The sequence below is a fragment of the Eutrema salsugineum genome, unplaced genomic scaffold (genome assembly GCF_000478725.1).
Source record: "Eutrema salsugineum unplaced genomic scaffold, Eutsalg1_0 scaffold_5, whole genome shotgun sequence".
Taxonomy (NCBI): domain Eukaryota; kingdom Viridiplantae; phylum Streptophyta; class Magnoliopsida; order Brassicales; family Brassicaceae; genus Eutrema; species Eutrema salsugineum.
The window spans coordinates 10,495,975-10,519,599 of NW_006256612.1; the positions used below are offsets into that span (position 1 = coordinate 10,495,975).

Here is a 23,625-nt window from a genome sequence, read left to right on the forward strand (position 1 = left end):
AATATTAATATTAAATAAATTATAAATGAAAATATATATTTAAACATATTAAATGACAATATATTTTAAAATTTGCCTAAGCCTCCATAAGAGTTAGACACGCTTGTGGAGTCTTCAAATTATTGGAATTTAGTAGCAAAAGAAAATTAAAAATACATGTTGTGTCAAAAATAAAACAATACATATTGTCGCTGTTATCTGATCCATGCCTACCAGCCCCCAAATTATCTTTTGTCGCCTTTCTTTTTCGTTTCTAGGGTTTTTTTTTCTTTCTTTTTTCTTCTTTAGCTCTGCTCTCTCCTCTTCACAATTTCTTCTCTTCTTTCTCAATTTTCCCAATTAAGTTCCTCTGAAAGATTATAGATTTGTTTCTTCTCCCCAAAATACGGAATTCAAAGTAAACAATTTCCCCTTAAAAGGATAGAAAGGAAAAAGCCGATCTTGGCTTCCTTTCCCTTCTCTTGCATCTCGACACTTGGACGCATTCTTCCCGGAATACCCATCACCGGCGGCGTTTGTGAGGCTGATTACTTCTCCGGCGTGATTCTTCCGTGAAAGTCTTGGTTGCAGCATATGGAGGGAATTCAGAATCCTATACCTCGCACTGTCGAAGAGGTGTTTAGCGACTTTAGGGGTCGTCGAGCTGGTCTCATCAAGGCTCTCTCTACAGGTGACTTCGATCTCTATCTCTCTTTCTCTTTATTTCTATAATCTCTGTTTCTTTTGTTCGAATCTAAGCTTATTTGCTTCTCAGAGAATAAGCAATGAGCACCGTGTGCCGTGTGTTTTGTACAGATTTGCGAGTTTTTATGTTTATGCTCGTTTTTTTCTTTCTTCATTCTCAGATAAAAATCAACAATTTCGGCTTTCGTCTTCGTGTTTTGGTTTTTCTTTTGCTGGGATTCGACGATTCTGGGTTTATTCACTATTTTCTTTCGTTGTGTGGGTTTTCTTTTTGCAGATGTACAGAAGTTTTTCCATCAGTGTGACCCTGGTGAGTTATTTCGTCACCCATCTTGTATAACTTCGTAGCGCATTGATTCTTCTCTGGTTGGTTTCAGCTAGTGTTTATCGTTGAATAGTTGATATTATATGTTTTTATTGCAAGAATCGCCTCCTGGTTTGAATTAGGGAAAAATTTGTGTTAGGAAATGCATTTTTGCTTCATGAGTTTGCTCACTGCTCTGTTGATTCTGTATCTTTAGATTTTCTCGTTTCTATTTATCAGATCTACAGTTGTTGTCAGGGTTCTAGTTCTTATCTCCTCTGGCCGTAGTTTTATATTTCATTATATTCCTCCTCGGTGTAGTTTTGATTTCCTGATTTTTTGAACAGATTGGAAACTTTTTAGTGTTTGTGAGTTCCTACATGTTTGTAGCTAAGGTGAAGTTAGTTCTCTGTATGTGTTTCTCTTCTTAGTGTATTTCTGTTTTAACTGTATGCAGAGAAGGAAAACTTGTGTCTTTATGGACTTCCAAATGAGACATGGGAGGTTAATCTTCCCGTTGAGGAGGTCCCTCCTGAGCTTCCTGAACCAGCTTTAGGCATCAACTTTGCAAGGGACGGAATGCCAGAGAAAGACTGGATATCTTTGGTTGCAGTTCACAGTGATTCATGGCTTATCGCTGTTGCTTTTTACTTTGGTGCACGTTTCGGATTTGGTAAGAATGAGAGGTAAAGATCCCTTCTCTGCTCGGTGTTCTATGATAATTTCGACCATTATGATATCTGCAATAATAACAATCTCTGGTACACCTTTGAACTCAAGTTGTCTTGTTTCTGTGGATTATCATTTTTCAATCTTTTACTCCAATATAGAGAAATAAACCCACAAGTTTTGTGAAACACACCTGGCTGATAGATTTTATTGAGATATATAAAGTTTAAAGTTCATGTGAGCCCCTAGTTCTTATCTTGTATACAAGTTTGTTGAAAAGTCAGAGAACTGTGTTTGTTTTCTTATACTGTTCAGTCAAACAGTTTATAGTTGTCTTGCCTCTGAGCTTATTAATTTGTCTCAGGAAGAGGCTCTTCCAGATGATAAATGATCTCCCAACCATTTTCGAGGTTGTAACTGGCAATGCAAAACCAGCCAAGGATCAATCTGCTAACCACAACAGTAGCAGAAGCAAATCTAGCAGTGGCAAGGTAGAAGCTTCCGTTTCTCCATTTATTTTTCTCTCTTTCTCAATTTATCTATCTGATGGGGTACTTATGATCTTATCTGTGTTTACACCTTTTGTGATTCCTCGTGCAGCCTCGTCACTCCGAATCTCACACTAAGGCTTCAAAGATGTCCCCACCACCAAGAGAAGAAGATGACAGCGGAGATGAAGAGGAAGATGACGAACAAGGTGCGGTTTGTGGCGCATGTGGAGACAATTACGGAGGAGATGAGTTCTGGATATGTTGCGATGCCTGTGAGAAATGGTTCCATGGAAAGTGCGTGAAGATCACACCTGCTAAGGCTGAGCACATCAAACATTACAAGTGCCCGAGTTGCAGTACCAACAAGAAAATCAAAGCTTGAAAGGTGATGGCATTAGGGACTGTGAAAAAGGAGAAAGTTTTCACAGTCGAACAAAAAGACGGAAAGGATTAGCTCTCAGAGAAGGAGAAGAAGAAGCAAAAGTCTTTTGATTGTGTAGTTTTTATGGGATTGAGACAGTTTACAGTTAGTAATGTCTCTTTTTTGTTTTTGTTTTTGTTTTTTTTTTTGGATTTTGCTGTTAATGTCAAAATGCTGCGACTAATTTGTCTTTTATGTTTCTAAGAAAATTCTGTCTTTAAGCCACTCTAGTCTATGTCAACTAGTTTCTTCTTCCTGGTATCAAATCTATTTTACAACTTTGATTTCCTGAAACTCATCGACCCATTCAATGTATGTTAGAAAGGTTATATCTTTGGATTCTCAAAGTCGTTTTACTGTAGCTTTCAGATGGCTCAGCCTCAGGGCTATGGAAAATTCCCGTCAAGAGATATAGAGAAGTTGTGTTAGTGTCGAACGAGTTCTTCGCGGAATTGGAATCGCCATCTACCGTATGGGATGATACGGAAGCAGAGATATTGCACCATATACATATGCGAGTAGAAGATCATAACGATAGCTCAAGCAAAGCTTTCTGAATTTCATTGAATATAAAATCTGAAATGACAGATTATGTTAAGAAAACAAGTGAGAAGATGCAAGAGGATGCAAGATCCATGAGATTATTCTATAAATTTTTACACTTTTTGTTGTCATCATACATATACAATACTTCTTCCTTGATTGAGGCTTTTTTCTTGTCTTGCATCTCCACGCTTGGACGCATTCTCCCCGGAATACCCATCACCGCCGGCGTTTGTGAGGCTGATTCCTTCTCCGGCGTGATTAGTCTGTGAAGTCTTGGTTGAAGCATATAAAGGAGAATTCAGAATCCTCCTTGAACACACACGGTTTTTAAAACAGCTTGTTCCAAATCCAAGTCTCTACTCTGTCCCTGGTTTCTTAAAGATATCAATAAATGCTAAACCATCACCATTTACTTCGTTCGGCTTCATCAGCTGACACTCTAGCAACAGTTTTACCGTCTGCATACATTTATTCTACAGTCAGTTCAATTATGACAAAATGGATTATTCAGCAAACAAAACAAAATTAAAGAAAATTTGAAGCTTTAAGAACCATACCTAATGATCTTCCGTGTATGCAGCCTGAGCAACCATGTTATCTTTATGAATTCTTCAACAGCAAGATGCCATGGACTGTACCCACTTGTGTTCAGAGCATTTCCATGGCAAAAGGTATGTTCCCAGAAGCATGTAGATTCTGATGGAAGATAATCATTACAAACGATGCCTTTAGTAGATTCAGAGCATTTCTTCGCCTCATTTCTTGTAATTGGATCCTAAAGTTTGTTGCTTTTCAAAGCCCATGTTCCTTATCCTAAAAGTTAAACCAAAAAAGGTATTATTACTTTTTTGCCATTCTAATAAGTAAAAACATACCACTTCCCAAGAAGATTACGACTAGTCTTTATACCAAACAAAGTCTGCAGCTTTTTTTTTTTTTTTCCTTCTGTATCATTTAACCACACACAAAAATCCAAAGAAGAAGAGGAAAATGTTATCGGAGCTCCCTCAACAACAACGCTCTCTCTCCTCCTCCTCCATGGAAGCCGTCCGGCGTCCACGTGGCAGACCACCGGGTTCCAAAAACAAACCGAAACCACCAGTCTTTTTCACGCCGGAGCCTCCTATGAGTCCTTACATCCTCCAAGTTCCCTCCGGAAACGACGTCGTCGAAGCCATCAACCGCTTCTGCCGCCGAAAATCCATCGGCGTCTGCGTCCTAAGTGGCTCCGGCTCCGTCGTCAACGTCACCTTGCGTCAGCCTTCTCCAGCAGCTCCTGGCTCCACCATCACTTTTCACGGAAAGTTCGATCTCCTCTCCGTCTCCGCCACTTTCCTCCCTCCTCCGCCTCGCACCTCCTTGCCTCCTCCCGTCTCCGATTTCTTCACCGTTTCTCTCGCCGGACCTCAGGGACAGGTCATCGGTGGATTCGTCTCCGGTCCACTCTTTTCCGCCGGAACAGTCTACGTCGTCGCCGCCGGTTTCAACAACCCCTCATACCACCGGTTACCGGCGGAGGAAAAGCAAAGGGAATCGGCGTCGGCGGAGACAAGGGAAGGTGAGGGTCAATCGCCGCCGGTCTCTGGAGGCGGTGGAGAGTCGATGTACAGCTGTCACATGGGTGGCTCTGATGTGATTTGGGCCCCAACCGCCAGGGCTCCACCGTCTTACTGACCAATCCAATCTTTTGAAGTGTTTCAGCTTTGTATCATGCAAGAATCTCGGCTGTTTGCTTTTATCTTCTTGTTAGGTTTTTTTTTTGTGTATCAGAATTGACTTCACTCCTCTCTTGCTCACAAATCTCTCTACACTCTTCAGCTTCGACGTTTGACATTAATTTGATTTGACTTATGTTATAAAAATATGATCCCATTCCCATGTGTCTTTCTTTGAATTCTTTAGAGGTTATTAAATTTTTGTCCCTAATGATTGTTTATTCCCTTTTATTGTTTTAGAACCTTATTGAATTGTTTATTGGATCTCTGAAGGCTGGATCTCAGAGCTTAGAGGAGTTGTGATTAATATAACACTAGAGGATGCTGTGAAAGAGGACAAAGTTTTCACAGTTGAGCTAAAAGACAGAACAAGTTTTTTCACATTTATTTGCATTTTATTCTTTATGGGATTGAGATAGCTTTTTATACAGTGAGTAATGTCTCCTTTATTTTGTTTTCTTGATTTATGATTTTGGTAACAAATTTCATTATTAGTTTACTCCGTCTGTCTATGCCAACTACGTAGTTTTTTTTTCTTGTTGGCATGGCATCAAACTACTTTATTCATTAGCCACTGGCAACTTGAACTCCGGAAGCGTAATAAAACTCATGGAAACACACACCATATATTGATATAAGCCAATTACTAGTTGGAACATTACATTCCAAGTCACAAGTCATAAGAGAGAATTATAATCTGTTAAGGGTTGCAGCATCTGCATTCTCAAAAGGGAAATGTTATGGATACGATGCTGTTATAGTGTTATAGCAGCAATCAAAGCAACAAAGGATAACGCAGCAATCAAAGCAACTAAATCGGGGCTCAGTCTGCTCAGATACCACCCTCACCTTCCGATGAGTCTTGTGCCAGCGTTTAAAGAAAAATTCCCACAAGAGAAAGAGAGGAAAAAGCAGGAAGAAGGCCATTGTGGCGGAGAGAAACACCATGGGGTGTGGCGAGATTACCGCCATTGATAAGGCGTAAGAGACGCAAAGAGATGTGCCTATCCAAGAAAACCATATATAGTGTAAACAAACTCTGAGGTGGTAAGAGACAGAAGGTGTAGAACAGAGCGCAGCTGAAGCCTATAGTGTTGGTAACCAAAAACAAGGATGAAGAATGTCTGATTCATCACCACGGAACCCGCATTCTCATCGTTGGATTGGTGTACACCTCCGGGAGGCTGGAGTGCAGTCTGATAAGTGGCTGTTATTATCAAAGTGCATACGATCAGGAAGACTCCACGAGATTCATTTGAAATGTTGGACCTTAGGCGTGTCATGACCGTGGAGCAGTATGTCCAGAAAGTGAGTGGCGATTTTAGAAAATCAGACCTTTTCTTGGATTTTGGCATTGAAGCCGCCTCTTTACACCCTGATTTTACAAGATTATGTTCTAAATCCAAGCACATTCCACCTGCGGCTCTCAAGATATCAAGTGTTGTTAAACCATCACCATTTACTTTGTTCCGCTTCACCAACCGACATTCTAGTAACAGTTGAACCGCCTACACAAGATAAGATACATATCATCATATTGGTTATAAGAATCTTAATACATGAAGATTAGTTTAGTAGTAATCTTATTCTACCAGGAATCTCACATAGTTCACTCGATTCATTGTCAGTTAGTTTTTTTGAGTGAGTGTGGAAGAGCTTTTACTTCTGGTATAGAAATATAAAAAAAAAAAAAAAAAGAAACTGAAGAAAATAAAAGCATGCCTTAAGATCTTTCTTATATGCTGCAAGGTGCAAGGCCGTATCGCAGCTGAGATCCTTTTTATTCAGAATTCTGGTCTCGATCGAGTTTCTTTGGACTTTTCTCTGGATCCATCCCGTGAGCACTTGGAGAACTTCAAATCTATCATTCGTCTCACAGCAAGGTGCAAAGCATTCTGGCCCTTGACGCTCACATCTTGGATACATTCAGGGTAACGTCTGAGACACTCTACCACAAGATCGACATTCCCTTTGGACACTAGGGCAAGGAACGGCGTGATGCCATTTTTCCCTTTAACGCTGACAAGGCCGTGATCAAGCCCGAGCATCGTGGAAACAAAATCTGTATTATTCTTTTCCACAGCGAGATGCAACGGACTGCACCCGCTTTTGTCCAGCTTTCTTGCAAACGATGGCTTAAGATTCATCATCAATGCTTCCCGACTCAGCAGCCTGTTCAAGTCTCGGATCCATACAGAGAGAGCTTTTGGCAAAAACTCAGGAATCAAAAATTTGTTTATAACAGAACTCAACACGATCGATAGAGGTGAAAAAAGAGCAATAAAATGGGGAGGAACAAAAACTTTTATTGAAGAAATTTTCTTTTTCGATAAATGTTGACTTTCTATTGTGGCCTTGTTATATATATAAACAAAAAGAAATTGCTGGGGCGTTTTACCAGGAAGCTTCGAAGCAAAAACCAGTTTAAACCGAACGTAGTCAAATGTCAACATAAATAAAGAAATACCCACGATCACACCTAACCCTTTTGTTTATTAATCATTAAGGATTATAAAATAAAATAAAGCAACAAAAAGAAACTGTAGGGGCGTTTTACCAGGAAGCTTCGAAGCAAGAACCAGTTATCACACCTAACCTTTTTATTTATTAATCTGATACGTGATAATGGTTAAGGGATAATTAGTGTGTTTTAGTTAATAAATTAGGTTTTGATATTTTATTTTCTATGTTAGAGTGTTTTCCTTTATGCATTGTAAATCTTCTATCTAATTCTTACGTTGAACTAAGGTTCATATCATAATCATTTAAGGATATTCCATTCCCACGCCATATTCAAATGGGAAAAGAAACAATGGTTGCAACTTGCAAGCTGAATGGCCTAAACAAAGATCCGCCGATGGCAGTTTAGATATAAATATTATCTGGCCTTCTTCGAGTAATCCTGAATGGTTGCAACTTGCAAGCTGTCAAGACATCAGTGTAAGTCACATGGTCTGGCTCAATGCCTTCTTCTTTAATCTTTGACAATATCTCTTTCCTTAGCTGTTTCTTCTTCTTTCAAGAAATCAGTGCTTTCGATCCCGTCTTCATTAGCTGCCAAAGCTGAGATTAGTGTAATATAGGAGACAACATCTCTTTCCTTTATTTCATCGAACACCTGTGTTGCTGCCCTCAGGTTTCCACACCTTACATACATGAATATCAGAGACTTGAATCCCGAAACGCTAAGCTTGATCTGGTTCTTAGCAATGTAATTCACAATCCAATCACCTAATTCTAGATCATCCATACGTCCACAAGCCGAGAGAGCACCAATCATTGTCACTTCATCCGGTTTGGAATCTCCAGAATCAATCATCTCTTTGAAGAACTCTATAGCTAGTGCAGGTTGTCCGTTATGAGCAAACCCAGCTATCATCGAGTTCCAGGAAACAACATTCTTCTCAGGCATTGTATCAAAAAGCTGCCTAGCCAAACTCAAATCGCCGATTCTAGTATATCCAGAAATCATAGCGTTCCAAGTGACAAGATTCCTCTGCGTGCCTAACTCGTTGAAAATCCTCCTAGCAGATACAATATCTCTGCACTTAGCATGCATATCAAGCAATGCCGTCTTCAAAAAGCAATTCAAACGGACTCTCTGCTCATCAATCAGTTTTACTAGTGAATGTGCGAGCGAGGGATCACCACGGGAAGAACACGCGGAAATAACAATGACCCATGTGGTCTCATTTGGCTTAACTCCAAGTCTCATCATATCATTAAACAATCTCAGAGTTTCTTCTGTAAACCCGTTCTGGGCATAACCTGAAAGCATGGCATTCCAAGTCACAACGCTCTTCTCCTGCATCTGATCAAAATACCACCTTGCGCTTTTCAAATCCTTAAGCTTCGCAAAACCAGTAATCATTACCGTCCAAGAAACCGCATCGGTTTTATTCTCTGGCATTATATCAAAAAAGTTACAAGCTTCCTCCTTTTTCCCCCATTTCCAATACCCAGAAATCATCACATTCCAATCAGAACACATTCTCCGAGTAATTTGATCGAACACTTTGCGTGCAGACTCCACTGACTAATGCTTCGCGTACATATCCATCATCACGTTCCGTACGTACGGGTCCCCAAAGTATCCCAATTTCTCTACAAGAGCGTGAAACAAGACACCGAATTTCCCAGCCGATTTGATCACCACAGGGAAAGAAAAGGCGTCGGGCATAATCCCGCAACGCGACCTTTGCTTGTAGAGACGAAGAGCATCGTTCGCCATATCCATCTGCGAAAAGTATCTAAACATGGAATTGACGACGAAGACATTGGGGAATGCCACTGAACCGAAAACGAGCCGCGCGTAGTAAGGCGGCGCACGGAGGCGTGTGCAGGAGCTGATGAGGCGCGAAGCCCAGTAGCTTTGTCGATGGAGGGAGTTGAAAACGATGAGCTGAGCTTGGATTTGGTTTAACTGAGTGAATGTTAGAGCTTGTGAAGCTATGGCGCCAAGAGATGCAGTGATCTCTCCAGACATATATATAGCTTCAACGCATTCTCTCTGGTTTCTATTCCGAAATTCAACGGAAGAAGAAAGTTTTAGTTAAATTATTTTACTACTTGATATATATAGGCTTTTGAAAGCTCGTTTAAGCCCATTAGTTGGACATTAGGCCCGTATGTTTTTTTTAACTCACATCTGATTAACTTTTCCTTTCTAACTTTTTTAAAAAATAAAGAGATCAAAATTTTTTATTTGCCCATCAAAGGGGAGAGAGACACGTTAACAAATGATGTTATTCAAAAACCAACGTAGTTTGTTAAGTTGTCATTAGTAGTAATGCAAGTTTTTCATTTCTTTGATCTTATATTATTATGTTAAACTATTTGTGCAGATATTTTTTTTAATCCCTCCGTTTCACAAAGAGTGTCGTTTTAAGGTTTTATTTTTGTTTCACAAAGAGTGTCGTTTTATATTTTCAATGCAGAATTTTAAACAATATTCCAGTTTTGACCATATTGATTTAATGTAGAGAAAAAAGTTATTTAATGCATTAATAAAAGGTAAAGTAGTATTTTTAATAGTTTTCTTAATAAGTGTGAAAAATGTCAGAATGACATTCTTAATGAAACGGAGAGAATATCTCAAAGTAAACAATTTAATACGATAAAGACAGACGATTTGATATGCAAAACCGATGGAACTTTCCAGATTTTCTACAATCTAATGTATCAGCATGAAGCATTGATCAAATATTAGCTATTTATTAAAGAGAAAAATTTACGGACATTAATTATGACTATAAATTGTGGACAACAGGACTCTCACAGCAAGAGGACCATCTATTATCTACCCGACCAGATTAATTTGTCGCTTGTCTTAATTCCTCCTTAAGTATTGAATAAGGTTGTCTACATGTTATATTATGAAAAATAACGTTGAGACCGGCGTTTACTAAACTATTTAGATCGATGACTAATAAACTAATTTGAGGGGCATAAGAAACTTCGAAAACAGACAAAATAGTGCCATGTGCATTTTCACCGTCAATTTGTTTTTGCATAAATGAATGATTATAATGCATTATTAAAAAAGAGCACAAATAAGCAGACAAGAGATTTGTTCACATGCATCTACAATACATATTTGTGTCTATATTTAAGCGATCGTAGAGAACATTTGTTCGACATTTCAAACGGACCAAACAATAAAACAGCTGAGGCGTACGTGAGATCTAGAAGAGTGAAGACATTTGTCAAGGCAAAGATTATACATCTATGTTTATATATATAATATTTAATTATTTTCTGGTAAAAAAATATAGAATATATAACGCAACTAGAAAACTAAATAACAGGCTGAAATGATTTGTGTTTTGTACAATTACAACATATATTACTTAAAAAGAATAATTGGTCTCGCATTAATAGACATGCAAATGTCAGAAATGTGTAACGTATAATATTTGTTGACAAAATTAGACAGTATTTGTTGATCAGTAAAGCTGTAAAGACAGTGTTGGTAGAACAATAATAGTGGCCGTTAAAAATATTTAATAATTTTGGTACTATTCTATTTTTCCCGATTATGATAAATTATGATACTTATTTCGCTATGAATAGTATGGTATTATAACGATATTTTGGATTGTCTTTAGTTATGTTCGAATAGAATGTTGGTATTTGAGTAACTTTAGTCATTATTCACTTCCAAAAAAAAAAGAAAAAAAATCTCGAGTCATTATATATGTAAAAAAAAAAAGAGTTTAAACATTATCTATACAAAAAAAGAACATTAATAATGGTAGGCAAAGGTAAACAAAACAGAAAGACAGAGAAGAGGCGTGACTCGTGAGGATGGATCTGACAAGAGTCCCCCAGAAAAGGAGAATCCCGAGCGTCACCGCTCCTTCCGACTCTGTTTTCTCTTTTCACATTTCTTTTCGTGTCCTTTCTTTCTTTAACATTTAATTATTTATTTAAAAAATAAAAAAATAATCATCACCGTGATTTTTTTGAATTTATTATCCATCCCTTTCTTCATCTCTCTCGTACTCTACTCGCTTTCGCTCTCATAGCTTCGGTTTCTTAAAGTGATTCGTCTTCTTCTTCTTTCAAATTTTCTTCTTCTTTAACGCCGTTGAAGTTCCCGGCGCAACTGTGCTAAATCGACGGAGAAGTGTAGACTACCTTCCCTTTTCAACTTCTTATAATTTCTTCTTCGTTTAAGGGGTTTCGATCGAAATGCTTCTGTAAACTTGAGGCCAAAGAGGAGGAAGAACTCGAAGATAAGCTCTTTCGCTGTCGAGAAACAAATGTCGGGTCTAAGAATTTCGGATCCGAGCAAATTGCATCTGAAGAGGGAGCTCACTCAAATCAGGAAAGTAGCAAGGGGTTTACGCGATCCGGGAACCACTTCCTCATGGAAATCCCCTCTGGCTTCGTCTAGATCCGTTGCGGAGACGGTGGAGGAGCCTCCGGCGAACAAGAACGTCGAGAATCCCAGTAACAATCAGTTAGATTCTCAGCTTCCGACTCGAGCGGAGAGTAGTCGAGGAATTGGAAACGGGAAGGAGAAGAAGGTGTTTCTGTATAATTGGAAAACTCAGAAAACTTCAAGCGACAAGAGTGGATTTTCCAGGAACAGTGAGGGTGAAGATGGAACTTCGTGGATCCAAAGTAGTGTCAATCATGATGACGACGATGATGACGTGAGTGATGCGAGGAACGGTGGAGATTCGCGTCTCGGGGAGACCCGATCGGCTTCGATGATTTTCAGATGCAGAGACACGAATCTAGTGTCACCGGGTTTTTCAAAGATCAGAAAGATCGGTTTAGGCAAGAAGAAGAGTAAGAGATTGGAGTTCTTGTCTCGATATCATCAGCCTAAAGAAGCAGTCCTCGGCACAAGAAACGCTGCATCGGGTTTAAGTGCAGTGAGGGATCAATCTGGTGATTTATCTGACGAAACAGAGGATTTTAGCAATCCCCGGAAGATTACTAGAGTATCATCTCCTTTGCTCTTGAAACTTAAGCAAAAGAACTGGTCACGCTCTTCATCTAAGTTCTTGAGAGCTAGTAGTAAAAGAGATGATTCTTCTCATACTTGTAATAGTACGCCTGCATTGTCGACTAGCTCGTACAATATGTATGCTATACGTAATCCCAGCACTGTTGGATCTTGGGACGATGGTGATGATGAGTTGGATGATGATGATAACTTGTATGTTACAGGGAGACAAGGCTGTGGGATTCCGTTTTATTGGACCAAGAGGAATCTGAAACATAGAGGTGGATGTAGGAGTTGTTGCTCACCTTCGTTTTCTGATACTCTTAGAAGGAAAGGAAGTAGCATTTTGTGTGGGAGTCAATCGGTATATCGTAGACACAGACATTCCTCTGGGAGATACAATAAACAGAAACTTGCTTCAAGAAGTGCATTGGGCGTTGTGCCTTTGCTCAAGTATGGTGGTCATAGTAGAGGAGGATCATCTATAGGGATTGGGCGTAGTGATGATGATCTTTCAACGGATTTCGGAGAGCTTGATTTAGAGGCTCAAAGTAGATTAGATGGGAGGAGATGGTCTACTAGTCGTAGGAGTCAGGGTGGTTTGGAAGCTGTGGATGGAGAAGGAGACGAGGAAGAGGAAGAAGAAGAAGAAGGAAGTACACCGGAGAATATTCAGAGCTTGAGCAAAAAGTACAAGCCAATGTTCTTTGATGAACTTATTGGGCAGAGTATAGCTGTTCAGTCGCTAATGAACGCTGTGATAAAAGGTAGGATTGCTCATGTTTATCTTTTTCAAGGTCCTAGAGGAACTGGGAAGACATCTACTGCGAGAATTTTCTCGGCTGCCCTGAATTGTGAGGTGGCTACTGAAGAAATGAAACCTTGTGGGTATTGCAAAGAATGCAGTGATTTCATGTTGGGGAAAAGTAAGGATTTGTTGGAACTTGATGCTTCTAAGAAGAATGGAGCTGAGAAAGTTAGGTACCTTTTGAAAAAACTGCTGACATTGGTTCCACAGAGTTCGCCAAGATACAAGGTTTTTGTGATAGATGAGTGTCACTTGTTGCCATCTAAGACTTGGCTATCTTTACTCAAGTTTCTTGAGAACCCTCTGCAAAAAGTCGTCTTCATATGTATAACGACCGACCTTGGCAATGTTCCTCGGACCATTCAGTCAAGGTGTCAGAAGTACCTCTTCAACAAACTCAGAGATGGTGACATTGTTGTGAGACTAAGGAAAATTGCTTCAGATGAAAACTTCGATGTGGAATCGCAGGCTTTGAACCTGATTGCTTTAAATGCTGATGGCTCACTTCGAGATGCTGAAACCATGTTGGATCAGCTGAGTTTGATGGGAAAACGAATCACCGTGGATCTTGTAAATGAGCTAGTAAGTTTTGCTGTCTGTTCTATGTTTCCTTTCCTTTGCATTGACGATAAGTAACGTAAATGTAACTGCTGGTGTTTGTGCAGGTGGGTGTTGTTTCAGATGATAAGTTGCTTGAACTTTTGGAATTAGCCTTGTCTTCTGACACGGCAGACACTGTGAAGAAAGCTAGAGAGTTACTTGACTTAGGAGCTGACCCAATAGTCATGATGTCTCAACTCGCCAGTCTTATCATGGATATCATTGCTGGGGCATACAAGGCCTTGGACGCAAAATACAGTGACGCCTTCCTTGATGGACGGAACTGTGAGTTTCCGGAACTTCAAAGTCGTTAGTTCTAATAATCTTTGAATGAGACTGCAAAGTATTCAAATGCAAAGCTTCTGCTTATTGGTTTCCCTTTCTCTAGAATGGTTTTATACAAATTTTTGGCTTATTGATGCCTCTTGATTGCTTTCTTTTTTGGCCAATCTTGTTCGTTTGTTTTCTTTTGTAGTGAGTGAAGCAGATATGGAGAGGCTAAAACATGCTTTGAAGATTCTTTCTGAGGCTGAGAAGCAGCTTAGAGTTACTACTGATCGTTCAACATGGTTCATAGCTACCTTGCTGCAGCTCGGTCTGATGCCTTCTCCCGGAACCACACACACCGGTAGTAGTAGAAGGCAAAGCTCTAGAGCAACTGAAGAAAACCTGTCAAGCATTTCAAGAGAAGTTATTGCTTACAAACAGAGATCAGGCCTTCAATGTAGTAACTCATCATCCCCAACTTTCCTGAGAAAAGGCGGAAATACCGTTCATGAAATGAAATTAAACTCCTCATCCAGTGACGGTTCCATTTCCTCGGATGGCGATACAACTGCAAGCACCATGACGCTTACTTGCAGAAATTCAGAGAAACTGAATGATATCTGGATAAAGTGTATAGATAAATGCCATTCAAAGACATTGAAGCAGCTGCTATATACTCATGGGAAGCTATTATCTATCAGTGAAGTTGAAGGTAAGCCTAAAACTGCTATTAATTACTTTACATTTGAAGGAAAACCCAAGCAATTGAAATACTAATAGGATCTTGGTTGCAGGTATTCTAGTTGCTTATATTGCCTTTGGCGAAAGAGAGATTAAATTAAGAGCAGAAAGGTTCTTAAGCAGTATCACAAACTCGATTGAGAATGTACTACGACGAAATGCAGAGGTCAAGATAATCCTCTTGTCTAAAACTGAGCTACTCAACTCCAAGCAGACCAGACAAACAACAGTGAGTACTGGTTCAGACACTGAAAGTGGGCATGAGAATCCAATGAAAAGGATTGAAATGATCATCCAAGAACAGAGATTAGAAACTGAGTGGTTACAGAGGACTCCAGGTTCACAAGGCCACTTAAAACCCGAACGGAATCAAGTTTTACCTCAAGAAGACACCAATCATCATCACCAACCTGTAATTGGTTCTACTATTTCTTCTGGCCTATTAAATGGAGTTAAAGTTTTCAGGATTGGTGAAATGGGTGAGCTTCAGGAAAATCAGACTGCTAAAAAAATGGAGCATTGTCCTGTTTCCCCGAGTTTACTCCACGATAGTAACTTCATAAACAACAAAGACAATCTGTAAGTAATCTTGATCATAAAAGAAAAACCAAATAAGATCTTCATGACAAACAATTGTCTTGTTTGGTTTGTGTAGAGGATATGAATCAGGATCAGGAAGAGGAGTTTGCAGTCTGCTTTTCTGTTGGAACACACAGAAGTCTCCAAGAGGAGGCAAGGTGAGTCCATCGACAAAATTTCACTTTAATGGTGAAATCAAACCAAACATAATTTACTTATTGTTTTTTTCATTTTTAACGTTTTTGATTACTTGATTATATAGATCAAAGGGACTTCTGTGCGATCACGAAGAAGTCGAAAGAGACGGTTTTCGTTGTTCAGTGGATGTGCTAAGCCAAGAAAGTAAGAACGGTTACCATAGAAGAAGTAAAAATTCAAAATGCCAAGAACTCTTCTCACTTCTCAAAGTTATATTGTTCAGGAAAAGTCACCATAGTATAATTCGTTTCTCTTACTGTATTATTATATTTAATTTTTAATGAAGAAAATAGGAAAGTTACAGTAATGAAATGGTAAAAAGCAATTTAATAGTAGTAAATAATGAGATAAGTAATGTAATTTTAAGAGTACTCAAATTCGATAGGAAGGTTACTGTAATATGCTAAAACTGTTTTTTATATTATTTTGCCCATTGTTTATACAGTGATACAAATGTAGTGGTTCAAAACAATAATGAGAAATATCTTAAAATGGTATACTTTCCTATAAATAACTGCACTCGTGAGTAGTGACTATACTTTTGTTTATAAAAGTAAGTTTAAAAAATATATATATAAGTAGGATTTTGTCCATTTCTTAAAAAATAAACTCTTTAATAAGTTAATAACAAACAATATCTAGGTAATAATAACCTTTAAAAATATAGATTTGATCAGAGGAACAGACAAATCTAATTGTGTAATTACGATATAAATCTATAAATGTTATTTTTTAAAAAGAATCTTCATTACCATCTAGATTAGTTTATCTAAAAAATAATAATCTGTGAATCAAAATTTCCAATTATAGATTCAATCATTTATTAAAAACTAATAAACATAGAAGTAAGATAAGGTCTGTTTTTCTCTCGTGTACTTTACCAGTTTACCTCCACCTATTTATACACATAAGTGACATGAACTGACCAAAACAAAACAATCACTGGTTTACATACAAATACAATCCATACAAGTCCTGCTAAGCTCGTCACCACTGTAATACACAAAACAACAACAAAAAATCATGAAGGTCTCCGCAACAACAATGGAGGTTACTCTATTTCTTCTTCTTCTAATATCAGTCCAAACAATAGCCGAACCGTTCACAGACAAAACCGGTGCAGCAATTCCACCAGTTCCATCTTCTCCAACACTAGATCCTCCTCCACTAATCCCATCTGCAAACGACAAGAACTCGCTGTCCATGCCTGAAAACACTTTCTCTGATGAATTCACTATGTTATCTTCCCCTGAACCAGATGCATGAGCTGAAAATATCAGAAGATGTTACTATGATTTATCATTGTACTTTATCTTCTATTTAACGAGAAATAGTCGATAACAACTCTAAAATTATAAAGTCTTATATAATATGCAATATGAAACTTTACTATATAAATATGATCATTTTGAAGTAATATATTTTTTTTGGTCAATTATTGTTATTTTTTACAATTGTGTCTTCGAACAAACTGTTTATCAAAGCTATTCAAACATACATCCAATAGAAAGTACATGATCAACTTAATATTTTGATATTAAATTATAAAAGATAAAAAAAAATTACTCTAGTCCCTCTAGTAACAATACATCCAATAAGATAAAAACATATATGACTGAAACACGGATATACCTTTGACTCAACACTTAATTTATTTTTAAGTAACACAAATTTTATAGCAAAAAAAGAAAAAGAAAAGATAATTACTCTAAAATACCACAAACCATGTTTTTGGTATAAAAGTACCAAAACTCTAAAACTATTTTAAATATTTTTTTTCTTAAAATTAGATAAACCAATGAAATAATAAGTAAAACATAAGAAAGTATAAGCACAAATAAGAAAAAAAAAAGTAAAAAGGCATAACATAATAAAATTTCAAAAAAAAAATTGGTTAATTTATAAAAGAAAATTAAAATAAAACGTAAAATTGCTAATCACTATTCTCGTTTATTATTTGTTCCTACATCAATTTTCAGATTATTCCATAACGAAAAATTAAGGTCCGAAATAAAGCGCAACTATTGAAGAAGCCCATGTTTTGTCATAAGAGAATAAAGAAGTTGAAGAACGTACGGTCGTAGGAGATTAATCGAACACCGGAGAATATGGCGAAGCCTTTGGGTACCACCGGCGAATTTTTCCGGCGAAGAGATGAATGGAGGAAGCATCCGATGCTATCAAACCAAATGAGACACGCTCTTCCTGGTCTTGGCATCGGCGTCGCCGCCTTCTGCGTCTACCTCGTCGGTGAGCAGATCTACAGCAAAGCTTTGGTTCCTTCCAAATCATCTCACCAACACCAGAAACAGCCTGCTCCGTCTCACTGAAGAGCATTGATCTTCTTCGATCAGGTAAAATCGTTGACGATTGATTCATCTTATGTGCTAATTTTGTAATTTTACTCATTTGATCGGAACGCAGAGATGTAGTTTATCGAGGGATTAAATATTAATTAGTCTGAATCATACTCGTCTATGTTAAATTGATATTTGCGTTTACTTAGCTTAATATTCCCTAGTAAAACCTGATTTATCTGCTAATATTGTTGCTTATAGCTCGTTTGAACCTGGAAATGTTTTGCAAAGTGATCCTCTATTTGTTTTTTTTTTTCCCCCATTGACTCTCTATAAGATTTGGCATAGTTAACATCAGCTTACTTTAGTGAGTCTGTCTTGAATTTTTGTTCAATATATTTGTCTTACTTAGTTCTTGCATGACTAAAGTGGAGATATGAAAAGAGCAGTTAAAAGAAAGGATAAATTTTAGAATGATAGCAAATGTTGAGGAAGGTCATATTTTTGAGGAACCATATCTTAGAAAATGTTGGTTTCAGGTAATAACACTTGCAAATCGTTTACATAAACTCCTTTGCATCACTTGGTTTTAGTTGATGCTTTTGAAATGCCTGAAGGAATCAATTGTCTTAAATTGAAGTACGTATTTTTTGTACCCCCTAAGTTCAGTGCTCTCATCAAAAGATTCTTTGTGGAATGTAGCCTATAGATTTTAGAAAATGTTGGTTTCAGGTAATAACATTTGCAACACATTATACATGCGCCCTTTGTGTTCGCTTGTATAGTCAAGGGTGAATGAAAATCTAAACTAACCCATAAGAGTTAAGGTTGAGTGAGTAGATAGTCAGAACAATTCAATACAACAGAAAATTTATAAGTTTTAGTTTTGCTGGCAACAGCATAGGCAATAGCTGCATAAAGAGTAGTCGGGTTTTTGGTGTGTTATATGAGATCCATCACCTCTGCTTCTGTTCTCAAGTGTAATTTGTATCAAGTCTCTTACACTTAAAACTTGTACATATGTCTGATTGCAGATGCCTGAAACAGTGGTACATGATGAACTCAAGGCAGGCTTCTTCTCGGTTACTAGCTTTCTTGGATTGTCTTAATAATCTGCTTGATTTGTTCACAAAGACTTTGGTTTCTCTGTTCAATTTTAAAGCTTGTTCAGTTGTTTGTGCAAAGCGTCTCTTTGTATCCCAGAAAATTGTGTTTCCTCTACAATGACATTGAAGATTCCCTATTCATATTTGATGGTTTTTCTAGTTTCTATGTTGATACGCAGCTAAAAAACTGCGTCATTTTGGAGATAGTAGCTTTCCGGTTTATACATACTTTTAGCAGTAGAGATCCAGGTCTTGTGTGGTTTTTGAAATGGGCCTGGACGGAAAATAATAGGCCCGGTATGTTTTGTTCTGTTATTCTAGTTTCCGAGTCGAATTAAAAAAGGAATGTTTTTATGTTGGACGGAAAAAGGGATGTTTATGAAATAAGAATGAGAATTGTCTTGAAGACTATTATTTGGTTTATTTTGGAAATTATAGTTCCAAGGAAGGTGAGTGATGGATATGGCGTTGCAGTATAGTCAGAAAATAATATATAATTATTCTCAATTATTTATTATTATAATGTTAACTTTATCCTTTAGTTTAGAAAATTATATATAAGGTACGGGTTTGTATTTTCTTACACGTTACGTCCATTTCATCTGCCATATAACTGTACCTTGAGAATATTTACAAATAGAAAAGTGAACCAAACATACAATAATACATGTTTGAGGAGAAATCAGATGTCAGCAAACTGATTGCACGTAAAACCCATAATAGTGTTAAAAAATCCAGAACTCGTGCACTTGCTTTGTGGGAAAGTTTGTCCATAGTAAGAGAATTATTTTCTTAAAGGAAAAACACTAACCAGAAACAAATTTCAGAATGTTTTTCGTTTCTATGTACATTCTAATCTCAGGAAAAATCTATCTAAAATATATTTTGAATTTCAAGATTTTAAGCTGGTTGGGTGGTATTACCGTATTAATTGGTTAAATAAATACATCGTTGAGGTAATTTAATCGACGCTTACTTTCCAATAATAATAACTACGCATTAATTTAAGATTAGAAAAATTACTCAAATCAAAAGATTGCTTTCATGAAATTTCACAATACTGAAAAACAAAATTGTTTGGTAAAATAGATTGATTTCTGATGATCTCGACCGGTCGATGGCGGAATGCCACTAGCTATAAAACTATAAATGATCTACTACAGTTTTATGGTGAGAATTTTCATTATATTGTATGTAGTGTATTATCCATAATCGTAGTCAAAACCATCGCATATATTGTTAATAGCTGTCAAAAACAAAAATTCAGTTTGTCTTTTATTTTTATTTTGCGTTATTGATATAACGACTATAGATGTTAGAATATGTCATTTATGTTCGTTTAAAGATATGCCTTTTTCAAATTAAAGTATTGTCTTAAAAAGATGAAGATTCTTTGTAAATTCGATTGGAACTGAACTGCTATTGTGTATTTGTGTTTGATGGGTAATTTGGGATTAAGGATAAGAAGATAACTTAGGCCATGAATGTTTAAGTGGTTTTTAGATTTTAGTTTTTGGTTTTTGACTTCTGGTTTTTGGTTTTTAGATTTTAGTTTCTGAGTTTTTAGTTTTTGATTTTGCTGTAGATTTTGGGTTCAAAAAAACTTGAATGGTGGTTTATTTATATTTTGGATTTTGTTTATATATATATATATATATATTAAACCTTGATTTATATTTTTTATGTTTTTTTCAGACTTTGTTTTGTTTTAAGTGTTTAAAAAAAACAAGCACATTTTTTACTGAAATGCATATGTGAGTGTGTATGGAAATATGTATGTTTTTAAAGTTATTAATTTAGATATATTTTTATTAATAAAATAAAATTATTTTGCAGAAAGTTAATTGACAAAATTATGAGATTTGTTTTTATGTATAATAGTATGAGACTGATGATTTTATGTAAAAAATATATTGATGGCTAAGAATTTTTTTTTATAGAATAAAAATTCTCGACAATTTAGATAAAAAATACATAAGAGTAGATTTTAGTTTTTGTTTACAAATTGGTAGTTATTTGAAAAACTAGTTTTCCTAAAAAATAGGGAATCAACTTTACTAAAATCTTGATTGGATGAAAAATGGATTTTTGAAAAACAAAAAAAAATCTATTCTAAAATCTTGAAACATTCAAGGCATTATATTTAAAATAAGATTTTTAGCCTAACTTATATTTGAAATTCCTTCTTAAACTATTAAAAAATAAAGAAGATAAAAAGGAAAATTCTTTGGGTCTTAGCGAACCAATATTCCTCCGTTTAAAAAAAAAAAAAAAAAGATCGATAACCAATATTATTCCTCCACTACATCGTGAACCATTTCCACTTATCCAAGAAAAAAAAAAAAGACAACCTCTTTTTTGAACCTTAAGACAAACCATCTTTCCAACAATTCGTTTCCGAACTAATGTTATTTTCCCGAATGGGCTATGAACTGGTCCATGAATCGGTCCCCAGTTAGTCTGTTGCACCGTTTCTAGTATACATAATTAAATGTGTGCGCTTATGAATTTGTGCATGTATTAATTACTATGATGTATGTAAACATATGACAAAAAATACGAATATATATTCAAACCTACACACTTTATTAACATAATTGCGTTCCTATGTTAGAAAACGAAAAAAACATAATTGTGATATTGTATGTATTGTAGACCAAGCAATTAAGACATACTGTAGGTTTTTTTATCCATTATATGTATATTAATGGTTAATTATTGATTGAAATTGTTAACTCAATTAACTTTTTATCAAAAGAAATTTTTATTACTATTTTGGATGAAATGTAAGATCAAGTACGCAATGTATTAATAGATCTTTAATAATATGCCACATGATTAAGTGTAAAGAAAGAAAAGACTAAATTATTACTCTGTATATATATAGAATGAAGGAGATTAGATGATAAAAATCGGAATATATAGTTGAACTTTAGGTAAAATTGCAAGGAAAAAGCAGGGAATGTCAAGATTCAAAGCAAGGTTGCTTTTAAAAAATTCCAACATATATATCAAGTTATCAAGATAAAATCATGATATTAGAAGGTGCTGGGATTGAAGAGAAGACACATGTATATATATATATATATATATGATAAATTAATATGTACAAACACGCATTAAAAAAAAAAACGGAAAAAGTATGCAACACAAGGTCATTTAAATGAGAATTTGCATTCTGAATTTCTGATCGTCACAAAAAAAAAGGGATTCTATGGTTTCATCATTCAATTTATTCTAAAATAAATACAAATAGAGCCTGATATTTGTCCTTAGGTGTTGACAAAAAAAAAACTGATGTATTAGACTTATATTTATTATAATTTTTTCAAATGGAAAATATGACAAAATGATTTGGTGTAAACAGAATTTCTTTCTTGTGTTTCCTTTTATATATAGCTCGACTATACAAAAATGAAATCATGTGAAATCATGTAGAAATGCTCTATCTGCATGATTATTGGTCTTGATTGTATGCATGCAGATACAAACACATTCTAAGCTTAGCGAAACATCTTTGGTTTAAGGGTTAATTTGATTTCAATTAAAAAAGCCAAAAAAATTTATATGAAATTTGCATTATCGGTTTCACAGTTCATCGGATCCAAAAAAAAAAAGTCTTAAAGTTCATGGCTTTCCGGATACTATAATATATAACCATATGATTAGGTTACGGACATCCCGATAAATCGAACAAACTTATCTAAACATGATTTTGCTTTTGTTTGGATTGAAGTGGTGTGAGGCTATTGAATCTCATGCCAAAAGGAATTAATAAATAAGTTAAAAACAAAGAAAAATAAAGAGCGAAAATGTTCGCAACGGCAACGGCTGGATTTCTAACGTAAAAATGGATTAAATGGATTAATCGAAATGGTGTGTGAGAAAAGCAAGGACAGTACACATGCAAAAACTGAGGAAGAGTATGAATAAAATGTGAAATCTAAGATTCATTTTTTTTTGTTGCTTTCAAGTTAAATGCTTGTTGCGATATATATAATGATGGAACTTACAAAAACACGTTTTTGCAGAACCATGTTGATGAACTGTAATCAAGGCATATAAGAAAAAAAAAACAATTGTATTACAAATAATTGAAATATATTGGACTTTTCTTTGTATCCTCATTTATATGCAAAGTGCAAACCGTAGCATATATGATCATGAACTAGTGCATGAGATTACGGAATTTAATTAACAATCGTAAAACTAAGGGATGTAACTACCCTTTTACCTAATATAAATATAGCAAATGATCTTTGTCAAAAAAAATAATAATGTAGCAAATGATGTTGTTATCATAATTTGATTCTAACCAACCCAAAAATGAATACATTATTATTTGTCAAGGTGACTGTGACCTGAATCTTCATTTTGATTAGCTAACATAAAATGATTGAAATCTTAAACATACATATAGGATCATGTAACATTTATTTGAATTTTCGTGATAAAGATTGTTAGAAGAAAGTTGGCATCTTGAAAGAAGTTATTATTATTTTTGAAGGATACAAGCTTTGGTTCACCAAAAATTGATGGTTCCATCCAGAAAAAGAAATAAACCGACTGCTTTTGCACGCTTGTCACTGAAAAGATATAGTAAAAAAAGAACGAAAGGGTTTGAATCGTACTTAATAGAGTAATTAACTTATATATCTAGTATATGAGTCTTACAAAGTTTACAAAATTTGATTTCACCCGTCTTTTTAAGGCGTATAACTGCCTAGAAATAGATCTTGT

General features: G+C 36.0%; 6 protein-coding genes across 6 annotated transcripts; 4 read left to right on the top strand and 2 right to left on the bottom strand.

Moving 5' to 3' along the window:
• The first annotated feature begins 230 nt into the window (after window positions 1–230).
• Window positions 231–2,830, top strand: LOC18993415 (PHD finger protein ALFIN-LIKE 7). The gene is made up of 5 exons (XM_006416940.2): window positions 231–670; window positions 962–994; window positions 1,446–1,674; window positions 2,022–2,148; window positions 2,258–2,830. Exons 1-5 carry the CDS (start codon window positions 574–576, stop codon window positions 2,528–2,530), a joined length of 759 nt encoding a protein of 252 aa, XP_006417003.1. The 5' UTR covers window positions 231–573; the 3' UTR covers window positions 2,531–2,830.
• An 858-nt stretch (window positions 2,831–3,688) lies between these two features.
• Window positions 3,689–4,987, top strand: LOC18993417 (AT-hook motif nuclear-localized protein 17). Its single transcript, XM_006416942.2, has one exon. It carries the CDS (start codon window positions 4,106–4,108, stop codon window positions 4,787–4,789), a length of 684 nt encoding a protein of 227 aa, XP_006417005.1. The 5' UTR covers window positions 3,689–4,105; the 3' UTR covers window positions 4,790–4,987.
• Window positions 4,988–5,568: 581 nt separating this feature from the next.
• Window positions 5,569–7,032, bottom strand: LOC18993418 (ankyrin repeat-containing protein BDA1). The gene is given in 5 exon segments (XM_024152299.1): window positions 5,569–5,853; window positions 5,855–5,932; window positions 5,934–6,338; window positions 6,553–6,702; window positions 6,705–7,032. Coding segments are annotated over 5 exon segments (1,194 nt in total). The 5' UTR covers window positions 6,981–7,032.
• A 656-nt stretch (window positions 7,033–7,688) lies between these two features.
• LOC18993419 (pentatricopeptide repeat-containing protein At1g14470) lies at window positions 7,689–9,316 on the bottom strand. The gene is given in 1 exon segment (XM_024153071.1): window positions 7,689–9,316. A coding segment is annotated over 1 exon segment (1,512 nt). The 3' UTR covers window positions 7,689–7,804.
• Window positions 9,317–11,372: 2,056 nt separating this feature from the next.
• Window positions 11,373–15,842, top strand: LOC18993420 (protein STICHEL-like 1). Its single transcript, XM_006416945.2, has 6 exons — window positions 11,373–13,679; window positions 13,763–13,982; window positions 14,173–14,676; window positions 14,759–15,284; window positions 15,361–15,442; window positions 15,547–15,842. The coding sequence occupies exons 1-6, from the start codon at window positions 11,595–11,597 to the stop codon at window positions 15,628–15,630; spliced, it is 3,501 nt and encodes a 1,166-aa protein (XP_006417008.1). The 5' UTR covers window positions 11,373–11,594; the 3' UTR covers window positions 15,631–15,842.
• Window positions 15,843–17,494: 1,652 nt separating this feature from the next.
• Window positions 17,495–19,044, top strand: LOC18993422 (NADH dehydrogenase [ubiquinone] 1 beta subcomplex subunit 3-B). The gene is made up of 2 exons (XM_006416947.2): window positions 17,495–17,836; window positions 18,814–19,044. Exon 1 carries the CDS (start codon window positions 17,591–17,593, stop codon window positions 17,810–17,812), a length of 222 nt encoding a protein of 73 aa, XP_006417010.1. The 5' UTR covers window positions 17,495–17,590; the 3' UTR covers window positions 17,813–17,836; window positions 18,814–19,044.
• Window positions 19,045–23,625: the final 4,581 nt, after the last annotated feature.